The sequence below is a fragment of the Pecten maximus genome, chromosome 11 (assembly GCF_902652985.1).
Source record: "Pecten maximus chromosome 11, xPecMax1.1, whole genome shotgun sequence".
NCBI lineage: Eukaryota > Metazoa > Mollusca > Bivalvia > Pectinida > Pectinidae > Pecten > Pecten maximus.
Genome location: NC_047025.1, coordinates 26,733,736 through 26,750,685, shown reverse-complemented (window position 1 = coordinate 26,750,685; position 16,950 = coordinate 26,733,736). Strand labels below are relative to the sequence as shown.

At 32.9% G+C, this 16,950-nt stretch overlaps 2 protein-coding genes across 2 annotated transcripts; both read right to left on the bottom strand.

The window, feature by feature from the left end:
• Positions 1–11,399: 11,399 nt before the first annotated feature.
• LOC117338276 (beta-1,3-galactosyltransferase 1-like) lies at positions 11,400–13,644 on the bottom strand. The gene has a single exon (XM_033899563.1). The coding sequence runs from the start codon at positions 12,830–12,832 to the stop codon at positions 11,555–11,557; it is 1,278 nt and encodes a 425-aa protein (XP_033755454.1). The 5' UTR covers positions 12,833–13,644; the 3' UTR covers positions 11,400–11,554.
• Positions 13,645–13,720: 76 nt separating this feature from the next.
• Positions 13,721–16,572, bottom strand: LOC117338277 (beta-1,3-galactosyltransferase 1-like). The gene has a single exon (XM_033899564.1). It carries the CDS (start codon positions 15,809–15,811, stop codon positions 14,876–14,878), a length of 936 nt encoding a protein of 311 aa, XP_033755455.1. The 5' UTR covers positions 15,812–16,572; the 3' UTR covers positions 13,721–14,875.
• Between the last annotated feature and the right edge of the window lie 378 nt (positions 16,573–16,950).

Sequence of the window (16,950 nt, the reverse complement as noted above, 5' to 3'; positions counted from 1 at the left end):
AAGTCCCTACCACAAGCTTTGGAACTATGCAGATTATTAATAGAATTTAAAATTTCTCCTTCAGTAAAGTCACAGTCTAATTCTTGAAACACAGAACCTGCAATATCACCATCAAAATATGTATCTAAAAAATCAGTTACCATTTTATTATCGGGTAATTCAGTGGAAGATAATTCATGGAAATGCCTGAAGAACGCTTGTTCGTCTAAGGAACAATTGGATTTACATGTTTTATTCCTTTTCTGGAACGTTTTGTAAAACATTTTTGGATTACTCCTTCTCATGAAGTTCATCATATTGCCCCGCTGAGTTTTGTATTCTCTTTTCAATTTGTATTCTAGTTTTTTATATGCTCGTTTTTTACATAAAAGAATGTATCTATTCCCCTCTGATTTGTCCGAATTGAAAATACTCAATGCTTATCCGTGTAATATATTTTTTATTTTTATTTTTTTAGGCCTAGTCAATAGATATATAAGGTACAGTACACAATATGGAAACTAGTAAATTGAATCAGTGTGTGAATGAAGTATGACGAGTGAGAGCCCTCTTGTTAGAGGACAAATATTGTAATGTGTATTGCTATAAATCTGAGTGAATAAAATGTTTGTTTGAAAAAAAAAAAAAAAAAAAAAATACTCAATGCCAGTTTATATTCATTATATATTTTTTTGCAAACTTCATTAAACCATGGTTTATCTTCAGTTTTAACCTTATTTCCTGATCGCGAACGTGATTTATGAGTACACGAATATAAAGGTAACAACAAATTATTCAAAGTATTAGTAAATTTGTCAACACAATTGTCAATTCCTTTCTGAGTAAACTCACAATTCATACAAACATTTAATAATTCGTCTCTGTTACATTCTAATATATTCAAAAAACTTTCCGTACGCGCTTCATTCCCCTTTACACTTGGACAGTTTATGTTATGTTCTAAGTTTTTGTTCTCTAACTCAGTGCTGACCTCCTGAGTTCGTAAAGAAATACATACTGGTGAATGATCAGAAAAAAACATTAAAAACTCCACTCTCAAAACAGACAATGTTATCGTAGCTATCATCAAACGTCATTACATAGTCAATCAGACTTGATCCTATATGACACAAAACTTACTCCGGCATTGTCTAAGATATCTTTAACATAAATTTAATTCGACCAGATTCATGGAGAGAATACATCAATTTGTACATACGGCTAGACAGTTTATTTTCACTTTTAATAAGAGTATACCAGAATTTAATTATTCTCAATTTAATATCAACTGCAATTGGATACCTTCCTGTCCCACCATATATCATAAAATTAGATGTATTTTTTCTTAAACCAAGAATTCGTTTACAAAATTGTAGATGTATGTTTTCAAGTTGACTTACATTCTCATATCCCCATATTTCACACGAGTATAACAAAATTGGAGCAACTAATTAATCGAATAATTTAAATTGTAGGTCAACTGGTAGATTTATGTTTCTTATTTTTCGATACACAGCAAAAAGTGCTTTTTTGGCTTGATCAGAGAAATGGTTTCTAGCCGTCGTAAACTTTCCATTATAATTGAAAAATACCCCTAAGTATGAACAAGTGTCTTGGATGTCTAATTGCTGATTATCGAATAAAAAATTATGCATTGTCTTTGTCCTTCTTTTAGAAAATATAACAATTTTTGATTTCTTAGCATTAATTGTAAGCTTCCATTTTTGACAGTATTCGTTGAACTTATTTAACATTGTTTGCAAACCTTCTGCTGTTTCCGACATTAAAACTGTATCGTCGGCATATCAAATAACAAACATTTTTACAAACATACCAATATTGTCACGGCATAACTCATCAATTTTAACTAAACATTCAACATTTTTTTCAGCAAAAACAGTTTCAAGGTTGTTAAGGAACAAAGCAAATAAAAAAGGTGAACTATTTTCTCCTTGTTTTAACCCGTGGTACACGTGAACATTTGAGATACATCATTTCCATTTCTCACACAAGATTTGGTATCGGAGTACATACCATATAAGACATTAAATATTTTACCAGTAATCTTACTTTTGAGGATCTTTTGCCATAAACCTATACGCCACACAGAGTCAAACGCTTTTCTGAAGTCGATGAAAGCGCAATAAAGTTTTTTTTACCAATAGACAAGTAAATAGATGTCAGTACATGTAAAATAAAAATATTGTCCATTGTTGAATGACCTTTTCTGAAACCCGCCTGAGCGTCACTGATAAGATTTTCATCCGACAGCTGGTACAATCTCGAGTTTAAAATTGATGTAAAAACTTTACCCAAACATGAAACAAGTGTTATTGCCCTATAATTATCCAAATCCTTACGATCACATTTGAAAGGGACAATAGCTACATACTGTGTGTAGACTATGGCAAGCAAAGCTGTCATTTATTCACGGAGCAACGTTGATCCAGGCATTACCAAAATTAAATAAGATATCTTATATAATTATATAAGATATCTTATATACTTTATGAGATATCTTATATCTTTTATGTGTTTATCTTGTATATATATATTTATAAGATATCTTATATACTATATAAGATATCTCATAAAAGATATGAGATATCTCATATATTATATAAGATATCTTATAAACTTTAAATAAGATATCTCATAAACATATAAGATATCTTATATAATTTGGTAAAATACTGGATCAACATTGCTCCGCGAATAAATGACAACTTGGCTTGCCATAGTAGACCCTTCTCCACCCCCTGTACACGTGACCTCTCATAACAATGGCTCTACTGAAACATACTGAACTTGTTTTTATGTGTAATTTTATTAAAACAGTAACTTATTCGAATATTTCACAAAATATTCATAGGAAAGCAATCTCCTTACAACTGAATTATTATTCTAATATGAAATAATCAATTTTATTGTTCAGACTAATAATAATAAAATAAATTGTGTTTGATGTCGATAGTCCGCAATGAGAAGACCAGAGTTTCTGTTTTAACGGAATTGAAAATAATTTTTCATTTATTGTCCTTATAGAGTCGTGAGAAAAAAGGATTTCTAACACGACCTTGAAAGTAGGTCCATAAATCTTGTCATATTGGAGTTCCCGGCTTAGTCCGAAAACTTATGACGATCTCCTCGCGATAAAGTTATTTGGATGTACATGTGTGAGTCAGATATGTCCGGAGTAAGGTCTACAATACGTTTGTTTGTCTTTATCTCGATACATTATTATGTACACAGAATGTTCCCCGTCTTCCTTTACAACAGCAGAATGCTCTCTTGATAAATTACACATTTAATCCGCTATATATAAACGCACGGTCCAAAGCTGATAAACCACGCAGTGACAAAGCAAGGTAAAAATTTATAACAGGAACCATATTAACAAACCAAACCGAAGTACCTTGACACGAACACATTTAAATTTAAGGTGCTAAGTCGTTTTGATGTTTATTAGCACTTTTTACCAACATTTCAAAATCTCGCAATTATCGATTATTTTGGCCACAAGGAACTAGCATACATGAGATAGGAATTATACCAAAAATTATATGGACATTACAATAGTCAGATGTTTAGGAAAGGAGGGAAGAATGATACCAAAAATTATATGGACATTACACTAGTCAGATGTTTAAAAAAGAAGATAGGAATGATACCGACAATTATAGGGACATTACACTAGTCAGATGTTTAGGAAAGGAGATAGGAATGATACCGACAATTATAGGGACATTACACTAGTCAGATGTTTAGGAAAGGAGATAGGAATGATACTTACAATTATAGGGACATTACACTAGTCAGATGTTTAGAAAAGGAGATAGGAATGATACCGACAATTATAGGGACATTACACTAGTCAGATGTTTAGGAAAGGAGATAGGATTGATACCGACAACTATAGGGACATTACACTAGTCAGATGTTTAGGAAAGGAGATAGGAATGATACCGACAATTATAGGGACATTACACTAGTCAGATGTTTAGGAAAGGAGATAGGAATGATACCTACAATTATAGGGACATTACACTAGTCAGATGTTTAGGAAAGGAGATAGGAATGATACCGACAATTATAGGGACATTACACTAGTCAGATGTTTAGGAAAGGAGATAGGAATGATACCGACAATTATAGGGACATTACACTAGTCAGATGTTTAGGAAAGGGGATAGGAATGATACCGACAATTATAGGGACATTACACTAGTCAGATGTTTAGGAAAGGAGATAGGAATGATACCGACAATTATAGGGACATTACACTAGTCAGATGTTTAGGAAAGGAGATAGGAATGATACCGACAATTATAGGGACATTACACTAGTCAGATGTTTAGGAAAGGAGATAGGATTGATACCGACAATTATAGGGACATTACACTAGTCAGATGTTTAGGAAAGGAGATAGGAATGATACCGACAATTATAGGGACATTACACTAGTCAGATGTTTAGGAAAGGAGATAGGAATGATACCGACAATTATAGGGACATTACACTAGTGGTTTGTCCGAATTGAAAATAATCAATGCCAGTTTATATTCATTATATATTTTTTTGCAAACTTCATTAAACCATGGTTTATCTTCAGTTTTAACCTTATTTCCTGATCGCGAACGTGATTTATGAGTACACGAATATAAAGGTAACAACAAATTATTCAAAGTATTAGTAAATTTGTCAACACAATTGTCAATTCCTTTCTGAGTAAACTCACAATTCATACAAACATTTAATAATTCGTCTCTGTTACATTCTAATATATTCAAAAAAATTTCCGTACGCGCTTCATTCCCCTTTACACTTGGACATTTTATGTTATGTTCTAAGTTTTTGTTCTCTAACTCAGTGCTGACCTCCTGAGTTCGTAAAGAAATACATACTGGTGAATGATCAGAAAAAACATTAAAAACTCCACTCTCAAAACAGACAATGTTATCATAGCTATCATCAAACGTCATTACATAGTCAATCAGACTTGATCCTATATGACACAAAACTTACTCCGGCATTGTCTAAGATATCTTTAACATAAATTTAATTCGACCAGATTCATGGAGAGAATACATCAATTTGTACATACGGCTAGACAGTTTATTTTAAGAGTATACCAGAATTTAATTATTCTCAATTTAATATCAACTGCAATTGGATACCTTCCTGTCCCACCATATATCATAAAATTAGATGTATTTTTTCTTAAACCAAGAATTCGTTTACAAAATTGTAGATGTATGTTTTCAAGTTGACTTACATTCTCATATCCCCATATTTCACACGAGTATAACAAAATTGGAGCAACTAATTAATCGAATAATTTAAATTGTAGGTCAACTGGTAGATTTATGTTTCTTATTTTTCGATACACAGCAAAAAGTGCTTTTTTGGCTTGATCAGATAAATGGTTTTTAGCCGTCGTAAACTTTCCATTATAATTGAAAAATACCCCTAAGTATGAAAAAGTGTCTTGGATGTCTAATTGCTGATTATCGAATAAAAAATTATGCATTGTCTTTGTCCTTCTTCTAGAAAATATAACATTTTTTGATTTCTTAGCATTAACTGTAAGCTTCCATTTTTGACAGTATTCGTTGAACTTATTTAACATTGTTTGTAAACCTTCTGCTGTTTCCGACATTAAAACTGTAAAATAACAAACATTTTTACAAACATACCAATATTGTCACGGCATAACTCATCAATTTTAACTAAACATTCAACATTGTTTTCAGCAAAAACAGTTTCAAGGTCGTTAAGGAACAAAGCAAATAAAAAAGGTGAACAATTTTCTCCTTGTTTTAACCCGATGTTACACGTGAACATTAGAGATACATCATTTCCATTTCTCACACAAGATCTGGTATCGGAGTACATACCATATAAGACATTAAATATTTTGCCAGTTATCTTACTTTTGAGGATCTTTTGCCATAAACCTATACGCCACACAGAGTCAAACGCTTTTCTGAAGTCGATGAAAGCGCAATAAAGTGTTTTACCCATAGACAAGTAAATAGATGTCAGTACATGTAAAATAAAAACATTGTCCATGGTTGAATGACCTTTTCTAAAACCCGCCTGAGCGTCACTGATAAGACTAATTTCATCCGACAGCTGGTACAATCTCGAGTTTAAAATTGATGTAAAAACTTTACCCAAACATGAAACAAGCGTTATTGCCCTATAATTATCCAAATCCTTACGATCACCTTTGAAAGGGACAATAGCTACATACTGTGTGTAGACTATGGCAAGCAAAGTTGTCATTTATTCACGGAGCAATGCTGATCCAGGCATTACCCAAATTATATAAGATATCTTCTATACTTTGAGATATCTTATATCTTTTATGTGTTTATCTTATATATATATATTTATAAGATATCTTGAATATATCATAATAGGCTAGGCCCTCGGCGAATTTAGTATCGGCCGAGGGGGATCATTTTTACAACATTATGATACTTTTTGTTGTTTATACCTACTATATTTGTGTAACTGTTCCATGTTCTATGTCTATATGTGATCGTATGTAATTTACCTGTGTCTTGATAAAGGGGCAGATTGCCTCGAAAATTTGACAATTTACTTGTCTGTACTGTCGTTATTACTACTTGACATATATTTATAAGATATCTTATATACTATATAAGATATCTTATAAACTTTAAATAAGATATCTCATAAACATATAAGATATGTTATATAATTTGGTAAAATACTGGATCAACATTGCTCCGCGAATAAATGACAACTTGGCTTGCCATAGTAGACCCTTCTCCACCCCCTGTACACGTGACCTCTCTTAACAATGGCTCTACTGAAACATACTGAACTTGTTTTTATGTGTAATTTTATTAAAACAGAAACTTATTCGAATATTTCACAAAGTATTCATAGGAAAGCAATCTCCTTACAACTGAATTGTTATTCTAATATGAAATAATAATTTTATTGTTCAGACTAATAATAAAAAAAAAAAATTGTGTTTAATGTAGATAGTCCTCAATGAGAAAACCAGAGTTTCTGTTTTAACGGAATTGAAAATAATTTTTCATTTATTGTCCTTACAGAGTCGTGAGAAAAAAGGATTTCTAACACGACCTTGAAAGTAGGTCCATAGATCTTGTCATATTGGAGTTCCCAGCCTATCTTTCCGGAGTAAGGTCTACAATACGTTTGTTTGTCTTTATCTCGATACATTATTATGTACACAGAATGTTCCCCGTCTTCCTTTACAACAGCAGAATTCTCTCTTGATAAATTACACATTTAATCCGCTATATATAAACGCACGGTCCAAAGCTGATAAACCACGCAGTGACAAAGCAAGGTAAAAATTTATAACAGGAACAATATTAACAAACAACGCCGAAGTACCTTGACACGAACACATTTAAATTTAAGCTGCTAAGTCCGTTTTGAGTTTATTAGCACTTTTTACCAACATTTCAAAATCTCGCAATTATCGATTATTTTGGCCACAAGGACCTAGTATACATGAGATAGGAATGATACCTACAATTATAGGGACATTACACTAGTCAGATGTTTAGGAAAGGAGATAGGATTGATACAAACAATTATAGGGACATTACACTAGTCAGATGTTTAGGAAAGGAGATAGGAATGATACCGACAATTATAGGGACATTACACTAGTCAGATGTTTAGGAAAGGAGATAGGAATGATACCGACAATTATAGGGACATTACACTAGTCAGATGTTTAGGAAAGCGTTTTATTTCCATCCTTAATAATAGATTGTTGTCGTTTGATAAATACCATGATACGATCTCCGATACTCAGTATGGCGTTAGAAATGGATTGTCTTCAATTGATGCAATTTAGTCAAATAGTCTTTAATTAAGTAATGGATATAAGCTTCAATCTGTCTATTATTAAAAAAAACTTTTTCATAATAAACTGTATGAGACTTGTATCTTACATAAAACACAGACCCCTTCCGTTAATATTGGAAGTTTTAATATCTGTTAAGTATGTGCAATCAACTAGGATGACTATTGATTCAATGAAGGACAGTGGGGTTCTCTAGCATTCTTTGTACAAGTGTATGCATTACAGTTGTGTGAAATATGCGCGAGTAGAATCAACAGACGTGCAATACATTTTGAGCATCAGCATTCAGTATTGAAATGGATTAAATTCAAATAATGTTATTGATTTATTGAAGAAAGTGATTACAGTTATTTACATTATTGCTGGGAGTATATATGCGAGAGGATGAAATGAAATTAAGAATGAAACCAATCAATTAATGTGAGATAATTCTATATTTCAACATCATATCTAAAATATTTTCATCAAAAATACATCAAAACTATATATCTGATACTACACATGAATACCTCAAATACGAAAGAAACGTGTGCACTTATATAAATTGTGGGGAAAATGCAAGATTTCAACTGCGCTCAACTCCAAAATGTTATACCTAAAGTTACGAATTCGAAGAAAATAACATTTAATGCTGTAACTGTTTCTCTAAGTAATGTGTTTGGATATGTATACATCTATATGTTTGTTTCATGTAAAAAGTGTCCATGGTGATTCAAACTCTCTATAAGGAAAATTAAAGAGTATTGGAAATATGACTATTGTAATGTTGATATCTAAATTCTGTGTAATATTTAATCAATATGTATTTTCACATTCATTCTATAACTATGTTTTCCATTGTATAACATAATGATGTGCTCATTCAAAAGCTTACCTTTAAATGTCCAATATGTTACTTATAGTCGTCTGATAAGTTACCTGTAACTATTCAATAAGTGCAATCTTTCGTGTACTCATTGGGCAGCTACAGGTAACTGATAGGAACAAATAACAATGGATGACATCACAATTGTGTTTTCATAGAACGTTAAAACACAGAAAAATACTTTGTTGCTGCTTCATAGAATATCAGAAAGTAAAATGTATAAGTCAATTAAGGACGGAATTAATGGGAACATCTTAAATGTCATTATATCACTGATTGTACCGGATTGTATTGATTGTGAAAATAGGTTGTTGCAGGGTGAAATTCTGTCACCGACTTCGTATTCCTTTTTTTAAATGACAACTGTCCATCTATCAAACTCCAAATGATAAATACATGTATACATGTATGTCTTTTAATGTGCGCCGACGACATGGTATCAGAAACTCCAGAATGGCTACAAAAAAGTTAGACTCCCTATCGAAATACACGCAGAAATGAGATACCACAGTAAAAAAATTCTAAAACTGAAATAGTCATATTTAATATTGGTGGAATTATCAGAGAACAGCCGAACAAGGACAGAAAGCATTGCTTACAATGATTAAAGTTTTTGATACATATGTGAATAGTATACTTATGGAGCTGAAATCTGGAGGCTGCATAAAGCACCCCGATGTAGAAAATGTGCATTTATGTTAATGTTAAAACTTACTGAATGTTCGTAAAAGGTACCCTTAATTTTAATGTTTACTTTGAACTTGTTGGATATCCTTTATATATATAACACATAAATGCAGAATAATGATGTAGTGGGGGAAACTTTAAAAAATTGCATTTTACAAGCATGTTATAGAGAGATGGGTAACTGCTGAGAAAAATGGAATCAATTATTTAATATTTTTTCAATTTCAACAAATTTTATTGTTATAAACAAATGGATTGGACAACAGGCAAGGTTATATAGGTCCTCTCCAAAAGACTTATATATTTAATATAAATGAAGAAACATGGAAACAAATATACGCCTCTCCCTTCAATACCACTACAAACTCAAAATTACAAAATGGCTGCAATATAAAATAAATCACAGAACTCTAATTAAAAATTCATTTTTATTCAAAGCTGGAACATCAAATGATAACCTCTGCAAGACCCACCCAATAACATAAGATTTGATAAACAAGAATTCTATTTTGGTAAACAAATAAATACACACAAACAAAATGTAGGATTTGAACTAAATCTGAGTAGTAATAGTATGATAAATTAAATTAGATGTGAATCAAAGGTGAATGAAATCCGTTTGAGAGGTGAAGATAAAAATATAGCACAGTTACACACTCAAATACCACCATGGTTATAATCTCAACATTATCCACACGCAAATACTTTATATTCATCTATAATGTTTTCCCCTTTTATTAACATTTACATTTATTCTTTGGTGCTTTGGTCATGAATGTAAATATGCTTAATCTTCTTTCTCTCCCCCAATAAATGTCAATACGCCTATCCATGTTTGTTTTTCTTTTTTCTTTCCTGTTTTGTTTTTTCTTGTCTAGTTAAATCTTTGTACATGTGGGTCCATAATTGTTATATTGATTATTTTTTCAAAACACCTATAGGCATGTAAAATGGAAATATTTTTGTCAATCATCTTATACATGTAACAATAATCACGTTTAGTTTTATGTAATAAAACAATTTTTGACATATCATACAATTAGCAGAACTTTTGTCAAGAAATAACAGAGGATATCTCAAACCTTGCAATTTAACTCAAGTTTGGAAAATAAGGAGAATATAAGATAGGCTTCAATACTTGTAGCGATGGTCTGTTCACGAATGCAGCATTCTGTTCCATACTAGAATATGTGTTGTTATTATCATTATTTTATTTTCAATTGGCTCTCTACGAGTGTTCTAAAAAAAAGCCTTGTATGATATTTTATATAATGTCTGATGTGTAGGCATAACATATATTTTCTACAGGATGCCCGCTTGATCATTACCACTGAGAGTTATTCTGCATTATGCCTGCCATTGGTGTACAAGTTTTTTACTATATGATGTACCGAACATAATGTTATGAGGAGATTTACAACGATCGTGAGTCAATTGTAACAACGAGTTTATTTGGGATTGTAGACCAGCATTTACAAATCTTGGCATAACAGAAGTATATCAAAAGTTAAAATTATTGGTTCCTTCGTTTAGTTAAAGTAAAAAGAGGTATCCGAGAAAAAAATATAATAATACTGCAAACGGAACATAGCTTGAGGTTAAATCGTTAAGATAAATGATGTTATATATAAAGGATGTTGTTCATATCGATCCTTTTTGTGTAATTGAGTAATAAATTGTCTGATAAAAATCCCGTTTTTAAACAAAACGTACTTAGTTATAATTCATTTTATTTGTTATTTCTTATTTGTTAATTCTTATTTCTTACTTGTTATTTCTTATTTGTAATTTCTTATATCTTTTTTCTTATTTCTTACTTGTTATTTCTTATTTGTGACTATTTATTGATAAGAAATAACAAATAACAAATAACAAATAACAAATTAAATGACTTATTACTGAGTACGTTTTGTTTATTACTATACTTTACTATATTACTATTTATATAAACATCATTTATCTTGACGATATGATAACATAACGTACTGTTATACAATAATTTAGTAATTAATAACTAATAAGTAATAACAAATAAGTAATAACTAATCAGTTATAAGTAATAAGTAGTAACTCAAAATGTCCCTCCAGGGCTTCCGTAGATTATTGTGTGGTAGCCAAGTTTTTAAAAATAACCGGGTAATTCAAACTTTCTCCGTTCGAGAAGTGTTATCTGTTATTATGCAATCGTGTGTAAACATAGAAACCATGTCTTCTGGGGTCACACCATGAGAAGTTACCATTTTTGAGCCCTTATACACGCAAACATCCGAAGGCACGTGTGCAGCATTAAATCCCTCTAGATTTATTAGCGAATAACCAAGACGCTTGATGCACAAGGAAACATACACATCCTCAAGATAAAAGAACGGCACGTCTTTTGAAACTGCAAAAACTTTTTGTATGACGGCCATACTAGTAACATATCCTGTCCCTGAACAGTATCCCGGATACTCGGACCTCGGGTACTGACGGAATGATGCGTACCATTTAGATCTACTGTCCCGAATAGGGAATGCTACGTATTTACAAGCTCCTCCAATGGACGTATTTAGCTGTTTTTTGTAGTCTCTTACAATTTTTAACAAATTTGATGCATTGACATACATGTCGTCATCCGTTTTCATAACGAATTTTGCAGAAGAACAATACATGTTTGCCCATTTAAATCCCATTAGTGTCTTTAATGTCAGGTTATTGTAACTATCAACAAAATCTTCCTGTACGATGTCCGAATATTGATTAAACTCGCGGGCTATGTGCTTTCTAACCGTTATATTAGACTGCGCACCAAGCAAGAACACGTACCTTATGTTCGAGGTGTTGTTTTTAGAAATGTCCAACCATGTCTTCCGGATCACCTCTCTCTTGTATTGATTGGCTGGTGTTGTCGAGATCAAAATAACAATATCTATATTGGAAGGTTCCTTCTCGCTACATATGTCCTTATTAATATGAATATAGCTAAAGTTATGCATGAAGCAAACTGAACAATTATCAGGGCGAGCTAGAGGATCGATTGTAGTTCTCAGATCTGTTGTAGTACTAGTAATTGAGGATGGCGGTGCTGATGCCGTGAACGTAATTCCTCTTTTTGTAGCTGTTTTTAGGTTCAGTGGTGATACTGTTTGTGTTGCCGTTGTTCTTTTAACGGCCGTAGTCTTTTTCAGAGTCGGTGTTGTTTTTGTTGATAATGACAATGACGATGATAAAAAAATATTGGAATTCCTTTGACCAAACTCATTCAAAATGACTTGGTTCTTCCTCCTTGTAGATATTCTCAGTTGGTTAACTGTTGGGTGACTAATACATGTTTCAGTGTGTCTTTTGCTGCTTACACCTGTGCTAATTAAACACACATACACCAGCACGCATGCGCACAAACACAACAACAGCATCTTGAGAATATATATTTGTGTCATGATGCTTAAATCTTCAAGTGAAACTTTCTGATTTTCCAGTGAGTAAATTAATCCAGCGGTGGGCGTATTTCCTTCAGTCCTGTAATGGCTACTGTTTTGTCTCACTTCTTTAAACAAGAAAATATCTTTACTGATAGTGTTAATATATTTTCCTTATCAGTAAGACCCTGTATAAACAATGTGAACGAGAAGGCGATAAAGAAAAAAAACATGACTTCAGTCTATTTATGTTGATGTCTTTGAAAATATGACAAAAAGTATAAAACTCCAATACACAGCTTTTTCATCCATTTATGACTTTTGTCAAAATGGGGAGTCTTACTATCAAACTATTTTTCATGAAATATGTTTTGGTGTAAAAATGTTTTCTCCGTCACTTTTGAAATGTTCGATGATTGAATTGCTGCTGCTGTGGAATAACTATGAACAGTCGTAACTAGTGTTTTGGTTTTGAAGTGATGTACCCTAACTATTATCATAAAATTAATTGACCTGTCAATAAGATCCAACCAAAGATTCAGAGTGGCATGACCATCAGGGCACCTGAAGTACACAGAACACATCTCGTTTTTCCACACCATAGGGCACTTATAATCACAACAGATGGGGACCTTCACACCTCTGCTGAGTACACAACCAAGCCAGCGCCCCACTGTCTAAATTAGCATAATGGGCTTAACAGTGTGGTAGATCTATGATGAAAAGTTTGTCCTTTCGCAATATCACCCCACATTTTTTATCTGGACTGCTATCGGAGGGGCGCCCCTGGATCCGGCGGCCCCGAATTATGCAAACACTAAACTACCTACATCCCGATTTCTTACTGGCTAACAGTTACTTTTAAACACCACAAAACCAAAGACACATATATATATAATATCAAAATACATTTATTATCGGATACGTATCAAGTGTCTATATAAGCAGAACAGAAATTAAAATTGGCATTAAAGACAACTCAGCTATCATTACACAAAATTATCTATTCATAAGATTAACACAGGTAATCTTTCTGAATTTGCTGAGCAATCAGTTTGTTTACATCATGTGACAATGCTAGCAAGCTAAGATGGAAAAGTATTCGTTGTATCTAATGTACATCATTATGCATGTTACAGTTTTTTACAATGTATCATGATTGAAAAATCCTCTAGGATATTTTGGGGCTTAAATTTAAGAATAATTATGAAACTGAAAATGCCAATTATCAATCTAAAATTGCAAACCTACTTAAAGTCTGCTGCCATACCATACGTAACTATGCGTAATAGATATACATGTATATATATCTTTACATGTACGCAATACATGAAAACGACAGAAACAAGGCTAAGGCTAACAACACTTAATGAAGATATTGAAAATATGCAGTTATTGACGATATACAAAATCAATCACTTAATCAATCAATTAATTATGACAAAACATATTTAAGCTGGTGGGGATTGGTGGTAGTACAGCGTCACCTTAAGCCATAAAATGTTATATATAATCTTATCTAGGAACAGTCTAATAAACAATGACCACCAAGTGACCAGAACAGTTGGGTGCTAAATTTATTCGTAAATACCTTAAAATGACAGTCTTATAAAGAAGCCTCACCTTATCACAATGTTGGGTCATTGTAAAACTATATTAATATACAGATGTAATAACGCAGTGTTGAGGATAAGATATGACCAGATAAAGAGACCATATCATAACAAAAGAATTAATCAAGTTGAGGTAACAGACTGTAAACTGAGGTGGATAATGTTATAGTTTATTATTATGCATTATTTCTTTACGTTTGACGTGATTACCGTGTGGTGTATTTGTGGTACATATATAGATGATAGATGTAGTTACTGTGTGGTGTTACTGTGTTACATTAATAAATGATAGATGTGGTTACTGTGTGGTGTTACTGTGTTACATTAATAAAGGTTGATGCGATTACTAAGTGATATTGATAGATATTAGAAATAATGGTATCAATGGATTATTCGCAGTGCTGATTATTGTGTGGTAGCCAAGTTTTTAAAAAGGAAATAACCGGGCAATTCAAACTTTCTCCGTTCGAGTAGTGTTATCTGTTATTATACAATCGTGTGTAAACATAGAAACCATGTCTTCTGGGGTCACACCATGAGAAGTTACCATTTTTGAGCCCTTATACACGCAAACATCCAAAGGTACGTGTGCAGCATTAAATCCCTCTAGATTTATTAGCGAATAACCAAGACGCTTGATGCACAAGGAAACATACACATCCTCAAGATAAAAGAACGGCACGTCTTTTGAAACTGCAAAAACTTTTTGTATGACGGCCATACTAGTAACATATCCTGTCCCTGAACAGTATCCCGGATACTCGGACCTCGGGTACTGACGGAATGATGCGTACCATTTAGATCTACTGTCCCGAATAGGGAATGCTACGTATTTACAAGCTCCTCCAATGGACGTATTAAGCTGTTTGTTGTAGTCTCTTACAATTTTCAACAAATTTGATGCATTGACATACATGTCGTCATCCGTTTTCATAACGAATTTTGCAGAAGAACAATACATGTTTGCCCATTTAAATCCCATTAGTGTCTTTAATGTCAGGTTATTGTAACTATCAACAAAATCTTCCTGTACGATGTCCGAATATTGATTAAACTCGCGGGCTATGTGCTTTCTAACCGTTATATTAGACTGCGCACCAAGCAAGAACACGTACCTTATGTTCGAGGTGTTGTTTTTAGAAATGTCCAACCATGTCTTCCGGATCACCTCTCTCTTGTATTGATTGGCTGGTGTTGTCGAGATCAAAATAACAATATCTATATTGGAAGGTTCCTTCTCGCTACATATGTCCTTATGAATATGAATATAGCTAAAGTTATGCATGAAGCAAACTGAACAATTATCAGGGCGAGCTAGAGGATCGACTGTAGTTTTCAGATCTGTTGTCGTAATTGAGGATGGCGATGTTGATGTCGTGACCGTCATTGCTCTTTTTGCTGTTGTAGGTCGTTATGTGTGTTAATTTCATTTTTGATGATAGCGATGTTGATGCTGACGATAATGTAATTGCTGATTTAGATGTTATTGTTGTCGTCGTCGACGTCGTCGGTGTTAAATAAATTATTGATACATAATTGGAACTTTTATCACTAGCAACAGCTTTGTTCTTCAAGTTGTGTATTAGCCCAGGGGATCCAATCCGTCTGTTTCTAGGATGATCAGTGAGGGTTTCTGAGCATTTCTTATTCCTAACACCACAGCCAATTATCCATATGTAGACTAGTACACACGCGCACAGTACCAACATCATCTTCAGAAGATATTTATTTGCCATGATTTGAAAAAAAGAAACACAAACGTTGTTAGCAGATCTTTAAAATATTCTGTTAGATGGAGAAGGTTGCGTTAACATAATACTCCCTCACAGAAATACAAAATATCTCAAAGGGATACGATGTATGTCACATAGAACGCGGCTGAAACAGACGTTGTTCTCGAGAAAAAATATATCCAACCAATACAAGAGGTAACAGTGGTTCTCTCGGGAGAAATCCTTAACCACGATATTTGATGGTCAATGCGGTGATTAAACCCTGATTGACAAACCACTCTTATCGCCTGTTGGGATGTCTTGTGATATGTATTCAGCTAAAAAAAATGGAAATCCGCAAAGATTTGCTCCCAAATTATGCTGTTCTTCTCCATGACTAACTGTTCTCAATTATTTTGACAACACTAGACACACTCCGGAAGAAAGGCATTCAGACACAGCAGAGACACGCACATACCTGTAGTCTTGGGCATTGAATGATTGCAAATGTTTACACAAGATTCAATATCACCGCATTCCACACCTCTACTATGAAACCGTCTTTATCTATATTGAGGACACAAAGGCAATTTGTAATAACAACGCAATTTGTTCAGAAAATGTACAAAGGACAGCTTATCTTGTCATTTGGTGCCGATTCATCCGAAAAAAGCTTTTAAAGGATTTATTTATTATGAAATTGTTTCTTTATCAAAAATTGCATGCTCACAATGATAAATTTGCCGAACATAAATTAAAATACTCCTTTCGAGCTGTTTTACTGTGCGGTGGTTTTTGATTTGTAACAACTGTA